This window comes from Anomaloglossus baeobatrachus, chromosome 8, assembly GCF_048569485.1.
Source record: "Anomaloglossus baeobatrachus isolate aAnoBae1 chromosome 8, aAnoBae1.hap1, whole genome shotgun sequence".
Lineage (NCBI taxonomy): Eukaryota > Metazoa > Chordata > Amphibia > Anura > Aromobatidae > Anomaloglossus > Anomaloglossus baeobatrachus.
Window position 1 is genome coordinate 51,673,464 of NC_134360.1, and position 12,651 is coordinate 51,686,114.

General features: G+C 41.4%; 1 protein-coding gene across 5 annotated transcripts in view; it reads left to right on the plus strand.

The window, feature by feature from the left end:
* Positions 1-12,651, plus strand: part of IL5RA (interleukin 5 receptor subunit alpha) — a 121,171-nt gene that overhangs the window by 66,865 nt on the left and 41,655 nt on the right. For 4 of the 5 annotated variants that reach the window (XM_075321608.1, XM_075321610.1, XM_075321609.1 and 1 more), the window contains 2 exons: positions 10,291-10,439; positions 12,224-12,374. In XM_075321608.1, coding sequence (XP_075177723.1) covers positions 10,291-10,439; positions 12,224-12,374 — 300 coding nt within the window. Of the gene's footprint in view, positions 1-9,935; positions 10,076-10,290; positions 10,440-12,223; positions 12,375-12,651 lie in introns of those variants that run through there. The other variant, XM_075321611.1, reaches the window with a different exon arrangement.

Sequence of the window (12,651 nt, forward strand, 5' to 3'; positions counted from 1 at the left end):
ATTTATTGATAATATAAAAATAAATCCATCTAAATACAAAAAGGTATTTGAATAAGGGGTGACATATACTAATTTATTATTTATGAATTTATATCATAAGTGTTGAAAAAGAAGCAAAAATTGCAAAATGATTGGTTAGTATAAACCTATGCAGTATATATTAATTTGTAGATTCCGTGAGGTATTAATGTTGCTAAGTGCTGGGTTCTGATCAGTGGTATAAAGTGCTTTAAGTACCGTATAAAGTGCGATGGTGGTTGTAATGAACAGACAGCAATGCATTCAGATAGGGTTCAGTAACCGATGGAATAAGGTGCTCCTGTGCCAGTAAACAATGATTACCTGGTGTGTAGTGCTGGGTCATCCCTCTATGCCGACGTACGTTTCAATATGCTTTCCTCAGGGGGCGTTTTTTTTAAAATTTATTAAATAATCTATTTTTTAATATACAGAAATCACTGTGTTTTTTGGTGGAGTACATCCTGCTCCACAAGTGTTGTTATAATTCAGTTGTGCAGTGAATTATTAATTCAGACCATACTGTTGTTAATACTTACATACACTTAGCTTTATATATTAGATTTCACAAGCATTCACTGCAAAAAAAATCATATTTAACCCCTTAACGACCGTGGGCCGTAAAATGACGTCCTTGCGGTCATAACGTTACTGCCCGCGGTCTGCCGGCAGCATCATGCTGCGATCGGCACACATCTCAGCTGATTTTCACAGCTGAGATGTGTTCCTGCTAGGCACGAGCAGAATCGTTATCTGCTCGTGCCGTTTAACCCCTTATATGGCGCTGTCAATATGTGACAGCGCCATTATAAGCGCGATCGCGGTAAACATTTACTTACCGCCCGATACCGGAAGTCACGTGACGCGATCACGTGACTTCCGATAGTTGTCATGGTAGCACAGGGTCATGTGATGACTCCTGTACTACACCTGACTTGCTTTCACTTTCGCTGTGCCAGCGGCACAGCAAAAGAGAAAGAGAGCGTATCTGCTATTTACAGCCTTGAGTTGTGATCAGCAGATACTGCAGAGCGATCGGATTGCTGATCGCAATAGCCCCCTAGGGGGACTAGTAAAATAAAAAAAAAAGTTAAAAAAAAGTTTTAAAAAATTAAAAAAAAAAAAACAAAAAACCTAAAAGTTCAAATCACCCCCCATTCGCCCCATTGAAAATTAAAGGGTTAAAAAAAATAAAAAATATACACACATTTGGTATCGCCGCGTTCAGAAACACCCGATCTATCAAAATAAAAAATCAATTAATCTGATCAGTATACGGTGTAGCGGCAAAAAAATTCCAAACGCCAAAACGACGTTTTTTTGTCGCCACAACTTTTGCGCAAAATGCAATAAGGGGCGATCAAAACGTAGTATCTGCGCAAAAATGGTACAGTTAAAAACGTCAGCTCGAGACGCAAAAAATAAGCCATCACTGAGCCATAGATCCCAAAAAATAAGAACGCTACGGGTCACGGATTATGGCGTAAAACGTGCGCCACGTTTTTCGGACAAACTTCCGATTTTTTTTCAACCCCTTATATAAAAGTAAACCTATACATGTTTGGTGTCTACAAACTCGCACTGACCTGAGGCATCACACCCACACATCAGTTTTACCATATAGTGAACACAGTGAATAAAATATCTCAAAAACCATAGTGCTATCGCACTTTTTTTGCAATTTTTCTGCATTTGGAATTTTTTTGCCATTTTCCAGTACACTATATGGTAAAACTGATGGTTTCATTTAAAAGTACATCTCGTTCCGCAAAACATGAGCCCTCACATGACCATATTGACTGAAAAATAAAGTTACGTCTCTCAGAAAAAGAATGGCGAAAAAAAAAACGGAAAGCGAAAAATCGGCCGGTCGTGAAGGGGTTAAAGTTGAGGTCAGAAGGCCAAAGTAATTAGCAATCTAAATCCCTATCTATTTGGTGCCATAATCTAAACTATTTATTTTTTAAAACCGTCTTTATTGAAAGAAAGGCAAGATAAACATACATATCCAGGATAAAATAAAAAGGAAACAAAAGGAAATACAGTATGTCCATAGTAAAACAAAAAAAGGGGATTAGACGGCATATTTTAAGTATAAACCAACAAACCGGGGGAAAACTTCCCAGAACCCCTCCACCACCCCTAAACTATTTTTTTAATATATTTCCATTACAAATTTCCTATTTTTCCCTCATTACTCTGTTTTTCTATTTTTTTTTATTTTCTTTTTTAGGACCTATTTTTCCTTCACTACACTAACTGTTTTTCTATTTTTTTCCACTTTCTTTTTCTCTGAAACTTTGTATGAGAATCTCAGTGTGTTCAAAAGAAGCGTCATCAGGAGGCAGAGGCTGCAGTCACTGTCATAAGCCTCTGCCCCTCCTTGAAACAAAGCATCATCAGTGACCTTTGTTTTATGGTTTGGCTACACTCTGCGCACTGTGCACTGTGACAGGGCACTCTGCATTTCCAGCACAGATTAATAGCAACAAGCCAGCAACAGAGTACGCTGTCAGAAAACTGTACCCACAAGTGGCATCATTAGTCTCTGCACACTGGGTATTCTGACACCGCTCTGTTACTGGCTCTTTACTATTAATCTGAGTGCACTGTCATTGTGCACGGTGCACATGGACTACTCCAGCCCCTGATATAAGCTTCCCGGATGCCACTTCGTCTAGGTAGGGGCCAGGGGCAATGACTTTATCCTCTGCTCCCTGATGATGCTTTGTTTCACTATCCAAAAATGCACTGGAATTCTCAAACAAAGCGTCATCAGAAACGAAGCAGTAAAAAAATAAATAGCAGTTATAGTGTAGATAGGGAATTTTAATGCAAGTATGATAGAAATTAATTTAGATTATGGCACTACTTAGGAGAAAAATTACTTTGCCTTAAGATAACCCCCCCTTTAAGGGCCAAAAAAAACAAAATCAGCGAAGGGAGATTGGAAGTACTACAAAGGAGTTTGGGGCAAATATTTCTATAAATGTAACAAGAGGGTCAAATACTTTAAACCACAACATGGGGTTATTAATAATGGGCCAAAAAATATATTATCCAAAGTCATTAAATAAAATGACTCTAAAGATACCCAGGAGCTTTCCAAAATGCTCATTTTTATTTTTTTTATTTTTTTACTCATTTGTGTTGGAGTAGCTTAAATAATAGTTTAATTTGTCTTTTCTTATATATTTGAATATGATGTGATGTTTCCAAAACTTATTTGGGGGAAAAAAAGTGTCATGTAGTGAGAAAATAATATTACAGACTCATATGAAGAAGTCATTATCTACTATTATTAAACTTAGATTGCGTCTAATAATTCCGGGAATCATATGTCAGATTTGGTTATGATCCAGCAGGAAAAGAAGAATTGGAGAAGAAATTCATTTTATAGGGGCAGGGAAACCTCTTACAGCTTTCTGGGGCAATCTATTATTACATTGTCTTTATATTAAGTTGAAGTCAATATTATGATTATTGATATCAAAGTGAGTGGAGATGAAGTGTGTGCGGACCCCCAAGCCCCTCTACTAATATATATTATTATTATTATTCCAAGATAGAGAGGATTGCGAGTGAATCTGGAGACTCTCTATACAGGGGCTAATATTAGGTGTTGTGTATCAGGTGTAATACTCAGTGATATATGGCATATTAAAATCTAGTAAAGAATTCAGCAACTTTGCGTATTAGACAAATGTTATCATTCAGCCGGCGAAATTATATTGTAATAATCCATTACATTAATTGTTAGACATTTCAGAGTTACATTCTTCATTAGTCCACGTGCAACACGTAATATAGTGCAATATAGTGCACGTAGAATATGCGGTGAGTGTTTACATCATTATATGTAAGCCAAAACCAGGAGTGGGGAAAAAATGCAGAAGTGGTGACCGTGTTTCTATTATACTTATCCTTTAAAACTCTTCCACTCCATGTTTTTGTTTACAAATACTGAGGTAAAAAAGTCACCAAATACTCAACATGAGCACGTGGCCTTGCAATCCAGAGCTGCACTTTGCGTACATACTTTACATTATTTATCCTACAATGGTCCTGAGTTACATCCTGTATTATCCTCAAGAGCTGCGCTCACTATTCTGCTGGTGCAGTCACTGTATACATACATTACATTACTTATCCTGTACTGATCCCGAGTTATATCCTGTATTATACTCCAGAGCTGCACTCACCATTCTGCTGGTGCAGTCACTGTGTACATACATTACATTACTTATCCTGTACTGATCCCCAAGTTATATCCTGTATTATACTCCAGAGCTGCTCTCACTATTCTGCTGGTGCAGTCACTGTATACATACATTACATTACTTATCCTGTACTGATCCCGAGTTATATCCTGTATTATACTCAGAGCTACACTCACTATTCTGCTGGTGCAGTCACTGTGTACATACATTACATTACTGATCCTGTACTGATCCCAAGTTATATCCTGTATTATACTCCAGAGCTGCTCTCACTATTCTGCTGGTGCAGTCACTGTGTACATACATTACATTACTTATCCTGTACTGATCCTGAGTTACATCCTGTATTATACTCCAGAGCTGCGCTCACTATTCTGCTGGTGCAGTCACTGTGTATATACATTACTTATCCTCTACTGATCCTGAGTTACATCCTATATTATCCTCCAGAGCTGCGCTCACTATTATGCTGCTGCAGTCACTGTGTACATACATTACATTACTTATCCTACACTAATCCTGAGTTACATCCTGTATTATACTCCAGAGCTGCGCTCACTATTCTGCTGATGCAGTCACTGTGTACATACATTACTTTACTTATCCTACACTAATCCTGAGTTACAGCCTGTATTATACTCCAGAGCTGCGCTCACTATTCTGCTGATGCAGTCACTGTGTACATACAGTGCTGGCCAAAAGTATTGCTACCCCTGCAATTCTGTCAGATAATACTCAGTTTCTTCTTGAAAATGATTGCAATCACACATTCTTAAGCCTGCTTTACAAGTTGCAATTTCGCATACGATTTCGTATGCGATTTGCAACGCCCCCATCGTATGTGAGGCACGTTCAATTTGTTGAACGTGTCGCACATACGAGTAACCCCCGTCACACGTACTTACCCGTCCATACGACCATGATGTGGGCGGCGAACGTCCACTTCCTGGAGTGGGAGGGACGTTCGGCGTCACATCGACGTCAAGCGGCAGCCGACCAATAGAAGTGGAGGGGCGGAGCTGAGCGGGACGTAAACATCCTGCCCACCTCCTTCCTTCCACATTGTGGGCCGGGAGCCGCAGGACGCAGGTGAGATCTGTTCATCGTTCCCGGGGTGTCACACGCTGCGATGTGCGCTACCCCGGGTACGATGAACAATCTGACGTGCAATTCTAGAGACAGGTGCGATGTGTATGCGATGAACGTTTTACCGTTCAATTGCAATCGCACGTACCTGTCACACACTGCAATGTACCTTACAATGCCGGATGTGCGTCACTTACGACGTGACCCCGCCGACACATTGTAAGATACATTGCAGCGTGTAAAGCGGGCTTTAGGTATGATTATCTTGATTTATTTTGCTTGCAATGAAAAAAACACAAAACAGAATGAAACAAAAATCAAATCATTGATCATTTCACACAAAACTCCAAAAATGGGCCAGACAAAAGAAAGTATTGGCACCCTTAGCCTAATACTTGGTTGCACAACCTTTAGCTAAAATAACTGCGAACAACCGCTTCCGGTCACCATCAATGACTTTCTTACAATGCTCTGCTGGAATTTTAGACCATTCTTCTTTGGCAAACTGCTCCAGGTCCCTGAGATGTGAAGGGGCCTTCTCCAAACTGCCATTTTGAGATCTCTCCACAGGTGTTCTATGGGGTTCAGGTCTGGACTCATTGCTGGCCACTTTAGTAGTCTCCAGTGCTTTCTATCAAACCATTTTTTAGTGCTTTTTGAAGTGTGTTTTGGGTCATTGTCCTGCTGGAAGACCCATGACCTCTGAGGGAGACCCAGCTTTCTCACACTGGGCCCTACTTTATGCTGCAAAATTTGTTGGTAGTCTTCAGACTTCATAATGCCATGCACACGGTCAAGCAGTCCAGTGCCAGAGGCAGCAAAGAAACCCCAAAACATCAGGGAACCTCCGCCATGTTTGACTGTGGGGACCGTGTTTTCTTTGAATGCCTCTTTTTTCTCCTGTAAACTCTATGTTGATGGCTTTTCCCAAAAAGCTCTACTTTTGTCTCATCTGACCAGAGAACATTCTTCTAAAATGTTTTAGGCTTTCTCAGGTAAGTTTTGGCAAACTCCAGCCTGGCTTTTTTATGTCTCGGGGTAAGAAGTGGGGTCTTCCTGGGTATCCTACCATACAGTCCCTTTTCATTCAGACGCCAACGGATAGTACGGGTTGACACTGTTGTACCCTTGGACTGCAGGGCAGCTTGAACTTGTTTGGATGTTAGTCGAGGTTCTTTATCCACCATCCGCACAATCTTGTGTTGATATCTCGTCAATTTTTCTTTTCCTTCCACATCTAGGGAGGTTAGCCACAGTGCCATGGGCTTTACACTTCTTGATGACACTGCGCACCGTAGACACAGGAATTTTCAGGTCTTTGGAGATGGACTTGTAGCCTTGAGATTGCTCATGCTTCCTCACAATTTGGATTCTCAAGTCCTCAGACAGTTCTTTGGTCTTCTTTCTTTTCTCCATGCTCAATGTGGTGCACACAGGACACAGGACAGAGGTTGAGTCAACTTTAATCCATGTCACCTGCTGCAAGTGTGATTTAGTTATTGCCAACACCTGTTAGGTGCCACAGGTAAGTTACAGGGGCTGTTAATTACACAAATTAGAGAAGCATCACATGATTTTTCAAACAGTGCCAATACTTTTGTCCACCCCCTTTTTTATGTTTGTTGTGGAATTATATCCAATTTGGCTTTATGACAATTTTTTTTTCTTCATTGAAGACAAATTAAATGAAGATAATAATACCAAAGAATTTGTGATTGCAATCATTTTCAAGAAGAAACTGAGTATTATCTGACAGAATTGCAGGGGTGTCAATACTTTTGGCCAGCACTGTACATTACATGTCCTGTATCATACTCCAGAGCTGCACTCACTATTCTGCTGGTGCAGTCACTGTGTATAGACATTGCATTACTTATCCTGTACTGATCCTGAGTTACACCCTGTATTATACTCCAGAGCTGCACTCACTATTCTGCTGGTGCAGTCACTGTGTACATTCATTCCATTACTTATCCTGTACTGATCCTGAGTTGCATCCTGTATTATACTCCAGAGCTGCACTCACTATTCTGTTGGTGCAGTCACTGTGTACGTATATTACATTATTTATCCTGAATTACATCCTGTATTATACTCCAGAGCTGCACTCACTATTCTGTTGGTGCACACATTACTTGTCTTGAAATTATACTATAGAGCTGTTTGCAAAATCCTCTGAATTACAGGTCAGTGGCAGATTACACAAACACGAAAAGCAGGGCAGGGGTGAAGTCAGGAGTGGACAGTAACTGGGCAACAACTACCGATGATGATTTGTAACCTTGAAATGTCTGAGACCAACAAAATTGATGCCTGAGATTGCTGCAGTGGAGCCACATGGCGCTGTGTAGATGGACACACCCGCACGTCATGATACAAAGTATCAAACCAAGTGCACACATGTTTGTAATTTTTGTATTTATTTATTTGAACTAAAAACAGCTGGACATTGTCAAGTATCACACCAAGGGATCATCAGCCCTCACACGTATTAGTTCGGCTATTACAATCAGTCATTGATTATAGCTGTCCCTTAATAGAGCAGAGCTGCAGTTTAAATCATGGGAAAAAAGACTTCTGCTACATCTAGGGCAGGCAGACAGCAATAGAGAGCTAAGGGAAGATTAGGAATCTGTTGTTATCCAATTACCCTAATGGTAGAGATGATAAAAAAAGATTTATAAGATCCTGGTCAATGGACTGTTGCTGCCTGGGGGGAATCCTGCGAACTCCGTTCTACCTGCCCATCGCCTCTTCTTCGGTGATGTTATAATTCTGGTTCAACATGTTCTACTAATCAGAAGAGGAGCTGGGCATCCGGGAGGTAGAGGAGGTTCACAGGGCTCTTGTTTCGGCTCACCTGGTGAGGTGGATCCTCCAAGTAAAAGATCCAGGTGGGCACTCGGACCACGGGCGTCGGTGCAGCAGGCAGGTGAGGCAGATGGAAACAGGTAGTAGAATCACTGGAGGCCGCAGCCAGACAGAAAACTGGGCAGCAGCTAGCAGAAACAATGGAGACCACAGGCAGACCAGAGACCTGGAAGCCGGAAGCAGAAGCCCTGGTGGCCGCAGGCAAACATGAGACCAAGTAGCAAGTAGGAGAAGCAGGGAAAGCTGCAGGCAGACTGGATACTGGAAAGCAGGTAGCAGAAGGACTCAAAGTCGCAGGCAGACAGAAGATCGGTAAGGAGATAGCAGAAGCACTGGAAGCCACAGGGAGACATGAGACTCTGAAGGAGGTAACAGAAGCATTGGAGGCCACAGGAAAACAGGAGACCTGGAAACAGGTAGTAGAAGCACTGGAAGCCGCAGGCAGACATGAGACTGGAAAGCAGGAAGCAGAAGCACTAGAGGTTGCAGGCACACAGAAGACAAGGAAGCAGGTAGCAGAAGCACTGGAAGCTGCAGGCAGACATGAGACTGGAAAGCAGGAAGCAGAAGCACTAGAGGTCTCAGGCACACAGAAGACAAGGAAGCAGGTAGCACAAGCACTGGAAGCCGCAGGCAGACATGAGACTGGGAAGGAGGTAGTGGAAGCACTGGAAGCTGTAGGCAGACATGAGACTGGGAAGGAGGTAGTGGAACCACTGGAAGCTGTAGGCAGACATGAGACTGGAAAGCAGGAAGCAGAAGCACTAGAGGTCTCAGGCACACAGAAGACAAGGAAGCAGGTAGCACAAGCACTGGAAGCCGCAGGCAGACATGAGACTGGGAAGGAGGTAGTGGAAGCACTGGAAGCTGCAGGCAGATAGGAGACCTGGAAGCCGGTAGCGGAAAAAATGGAGGCTGCAGGCAGACAGGAGAACATGAAGCAGATCGCAGAAGCCTGGAGGCCGCTGTCAGACTGATGACAATGACACTAAAAATCTTAATGTCTTAATACCAAGACACAATTGTGTGTCTTGTGAGCCTTATATAGGCCCAGGCAGGCAATGATATGGGAGCAAATTGGAAAACCTGCAAATTCTGACATGGAGCAGAGTTCAGCAGACCAGGGTGAGGGGAGCAAAGCCCGGATCTGGGACCGGTGTGTACCACCTCTGGTCCGGTGGCCACGGACTATATTGATGCGGCTGCTGTACCAGGGTGCGACAAACCTTTCTGATCACCTTTACCAAATAGATGTTTTATCTAATAAATGTGTCAAAAAATATCTGCGTATGTCAGTGTTCTGTGCATAAACATTACACAATGTGTTTTTCAATAATTCACATAGTTGTCAATAAGGGCTGCTATATTTTTGTTTGATGAGGCTTCTTGGAGCAGCCCTGCAATGTGTAATTTCTTGCATGAGATAAATGCTGGAGGTTGGGTATGATGGACGGTTTGGCGCACAGTACAGTGGGTTAGTGGATTTGCTGTCTCCAAAGTGCTGCGGGGCTCTTTGGTTCCCTGTGGGGTCTGGCTCCCAGTCTTGATAGCAATCAGATCCTTTGTTGCACGGAGGGGACAGAGCTTCTGCTTCTTATTAATTCTGATCTCTTTGGTTGAAAGATTTCTTAGTAAACCTCCCTATAACTGAGAAAACAGGGAGCTGCAACATTTTCCCGATAAGAAATTAGAACTTTTCTTAATTAAAGGTTCCATGGAAGATAGAGCTGAATATCCAACAGTGCCAGCCACAGTATCCCATAATCGTGCCAATTACAATGCCCATGTAAGAATGCCAGCCAGGGTGCCCACATCAGTGACTCGTGCCCGCCCCATAACAGTGCCAACAAGAGGGCTCCCATAAGAGTGCCAACTAACAGGTCAGTGGGGCTAAGTCACTACCACAATGCCATCCATCGCATCCATATTCTCTTTAATCCATGCCAAACATAGTACCCTTTTTCAGGTGCTCATCACATCTCCGCTTTGTAATGAATGGACTTGTATATTTTATGTCCTTGTTCAGTCTCAGGCTAGAAGAAGGAAATGCACAAGTGTTCTGTCTGTAACAATCATCCATGTATGTCATTGTCAGATGCTATCGAGCCGCCACAAGACCTGACCATCGCCGTCCCCACACTCGGGAAAGTTAGTCTGAGCTGGAAACACATCGTCGCCCCTCCAAATACAACCGTAAAATACGTGGTGAAGATCAGAAGTCCGGAAACGACAATAGATGTCAAGGTGAGGTTTATACCAGCTGTACATAAATAATGCACAGAAAATACCCAGGTTATACCAGGTGTACATATATAATTATATACAGGAAATGCCCAGGTTATACCAGCTGTACATATATAATTATATACAGGAGATGCCCAGGTTATACCAGCTGTACATATATAATTATATACAGGAGATGCCCAGGTTATACCAGCTGTACATATATAATTATACACAGGAGATGCCCAGGTTATACCAGCTGTACATATATAATTATATACAGGAGATGCCCAGGTTATAGCAGCTGTACATATATAATTATATACAGGAGATGCCCAGGTTAAACCAGCTGTACATATATAATTATATACAGGAGATGCCCAGGTTATACCAGCTGTACAAATATAATTATATACAGGAGATGCCCAGGTTATACCAGCTGTACATATATAATTATATACAGGAGATACCCAGGTTATACCAGCTGTACATATATAATTATATACAGGAGATGCCCAGGTTATACCAGCTGTGCATATATAATTATATACAGGAGATGCCCAGGTTATACCAGCTGTACATATATAATTATATACAGGAGATGCCCAGGTTATACCAGCTGTGCATATATAATTATATACAGGAGATGCCCAGGTTATACCAGCTGTACATATATAATTATATACAGGAGATGCCCAGGTTATGCCAGCTGTACATATATAATTATATACAGGAGATACACAGGTTATACCAGCTGTACATATATAATTATATACAGGAGATACCCAGGTTTTACCAGCTGTACATATATAATTATATACAGGAGATGCCCAGGTTATATCAGCTGTACATATATAATTATATATAGAAGATGCCCAGGTTATACCAGCTGTACATATATAATTATATACAGAGCATACCCAGGTTATACCAGCTGTACATATATAATTATATACAGGAGATACCCAGGTTATATCAGCTGTACATATATAATGATATACAGGAGATGCCCAGGTTATACCAGCTGTACATATATAATTATATACAGGAGATACCCAGGTTATACCAGCTGTACATATATAATTATATACAGGAGATGCCCAGGTTATACCAGCTGTACATATATAATTATATGCAGGAGATGCCCAGGTTATACCAGCTGTACATATATAATTATATACAGGAGATGCCCAGGTTATATCAGCTGTACATATATAATTATATACAGGAGATGCCCAGGTTATACCAGCTGTACATATATAATTATATACAGGAGATGCCCAGGTTATGCCAGCTGTACATATATAATTATATACAGGAGATACCCAGGTTATACCAGCTGTACATATATAATTATATACAGGAGATACCCAGGTTATACCAGCTGTACATATATAATTATATACAGGAGATGCCCAGGTTATACCAGCTGTACATATATAATTATATACAGGAGATGCCCAGGTTATACCAGCTGTACATATATAATTATATACAGGAGATGCCCAGGTTATACCGGCTGTACATATATAATTATATAGAGGAGATACCCAGGTTATACCAGCTGTGCATATATAATTATATACAGGAGATGTCCAGGTTATACCAGCTGTACATATATAATTATATACAGCAGATTCCCAGGTTATACCAGCTGTACATATATAATTATATACAGGAGATGCCCAGGTTATACCAGCTGTACATATATAATTATACCCAGGTTATATTGGGTCATATATAAACAGTTAGTTACTCTGTTTATTATTTTATATTCTTCTTTCTTATTTCCTCTTGACTTGTAGAAAATGAATAATTCCACGTCACATTATATGGAGCTGCACCGAGGTCTCACCGCTCAGGTCGCTGCAGAGATTTATGAAACCAAAGATTCAGATACTCCAATGAGTGGTGGGGTCAGTACGTGGGCGTCTCAAAATCTGCCCCCCTCCCCAGGTGAGTGGTGATTCCCTCTTTTCCTAAAATGTTCCCAAGTTTGTAAATTATCGCTCTTCCAAGAGGAAAAAAATTACTCTCTACTGCCATTTATTGGGGGTAACCACCCCATAAATCAATATCCGTCCCTGTAATGATCCCTGAAGCATTCACAGGAAGACTAGCCAAGCCAAAGCCCCATGTAAACACAGCCGAGCCGTCCCCCAGCAGCACAGAGTATTTGCAGCAAGTTATTGCTGACATTATGACTCCTCCACTCATGTTTTTTTGTCCTTTG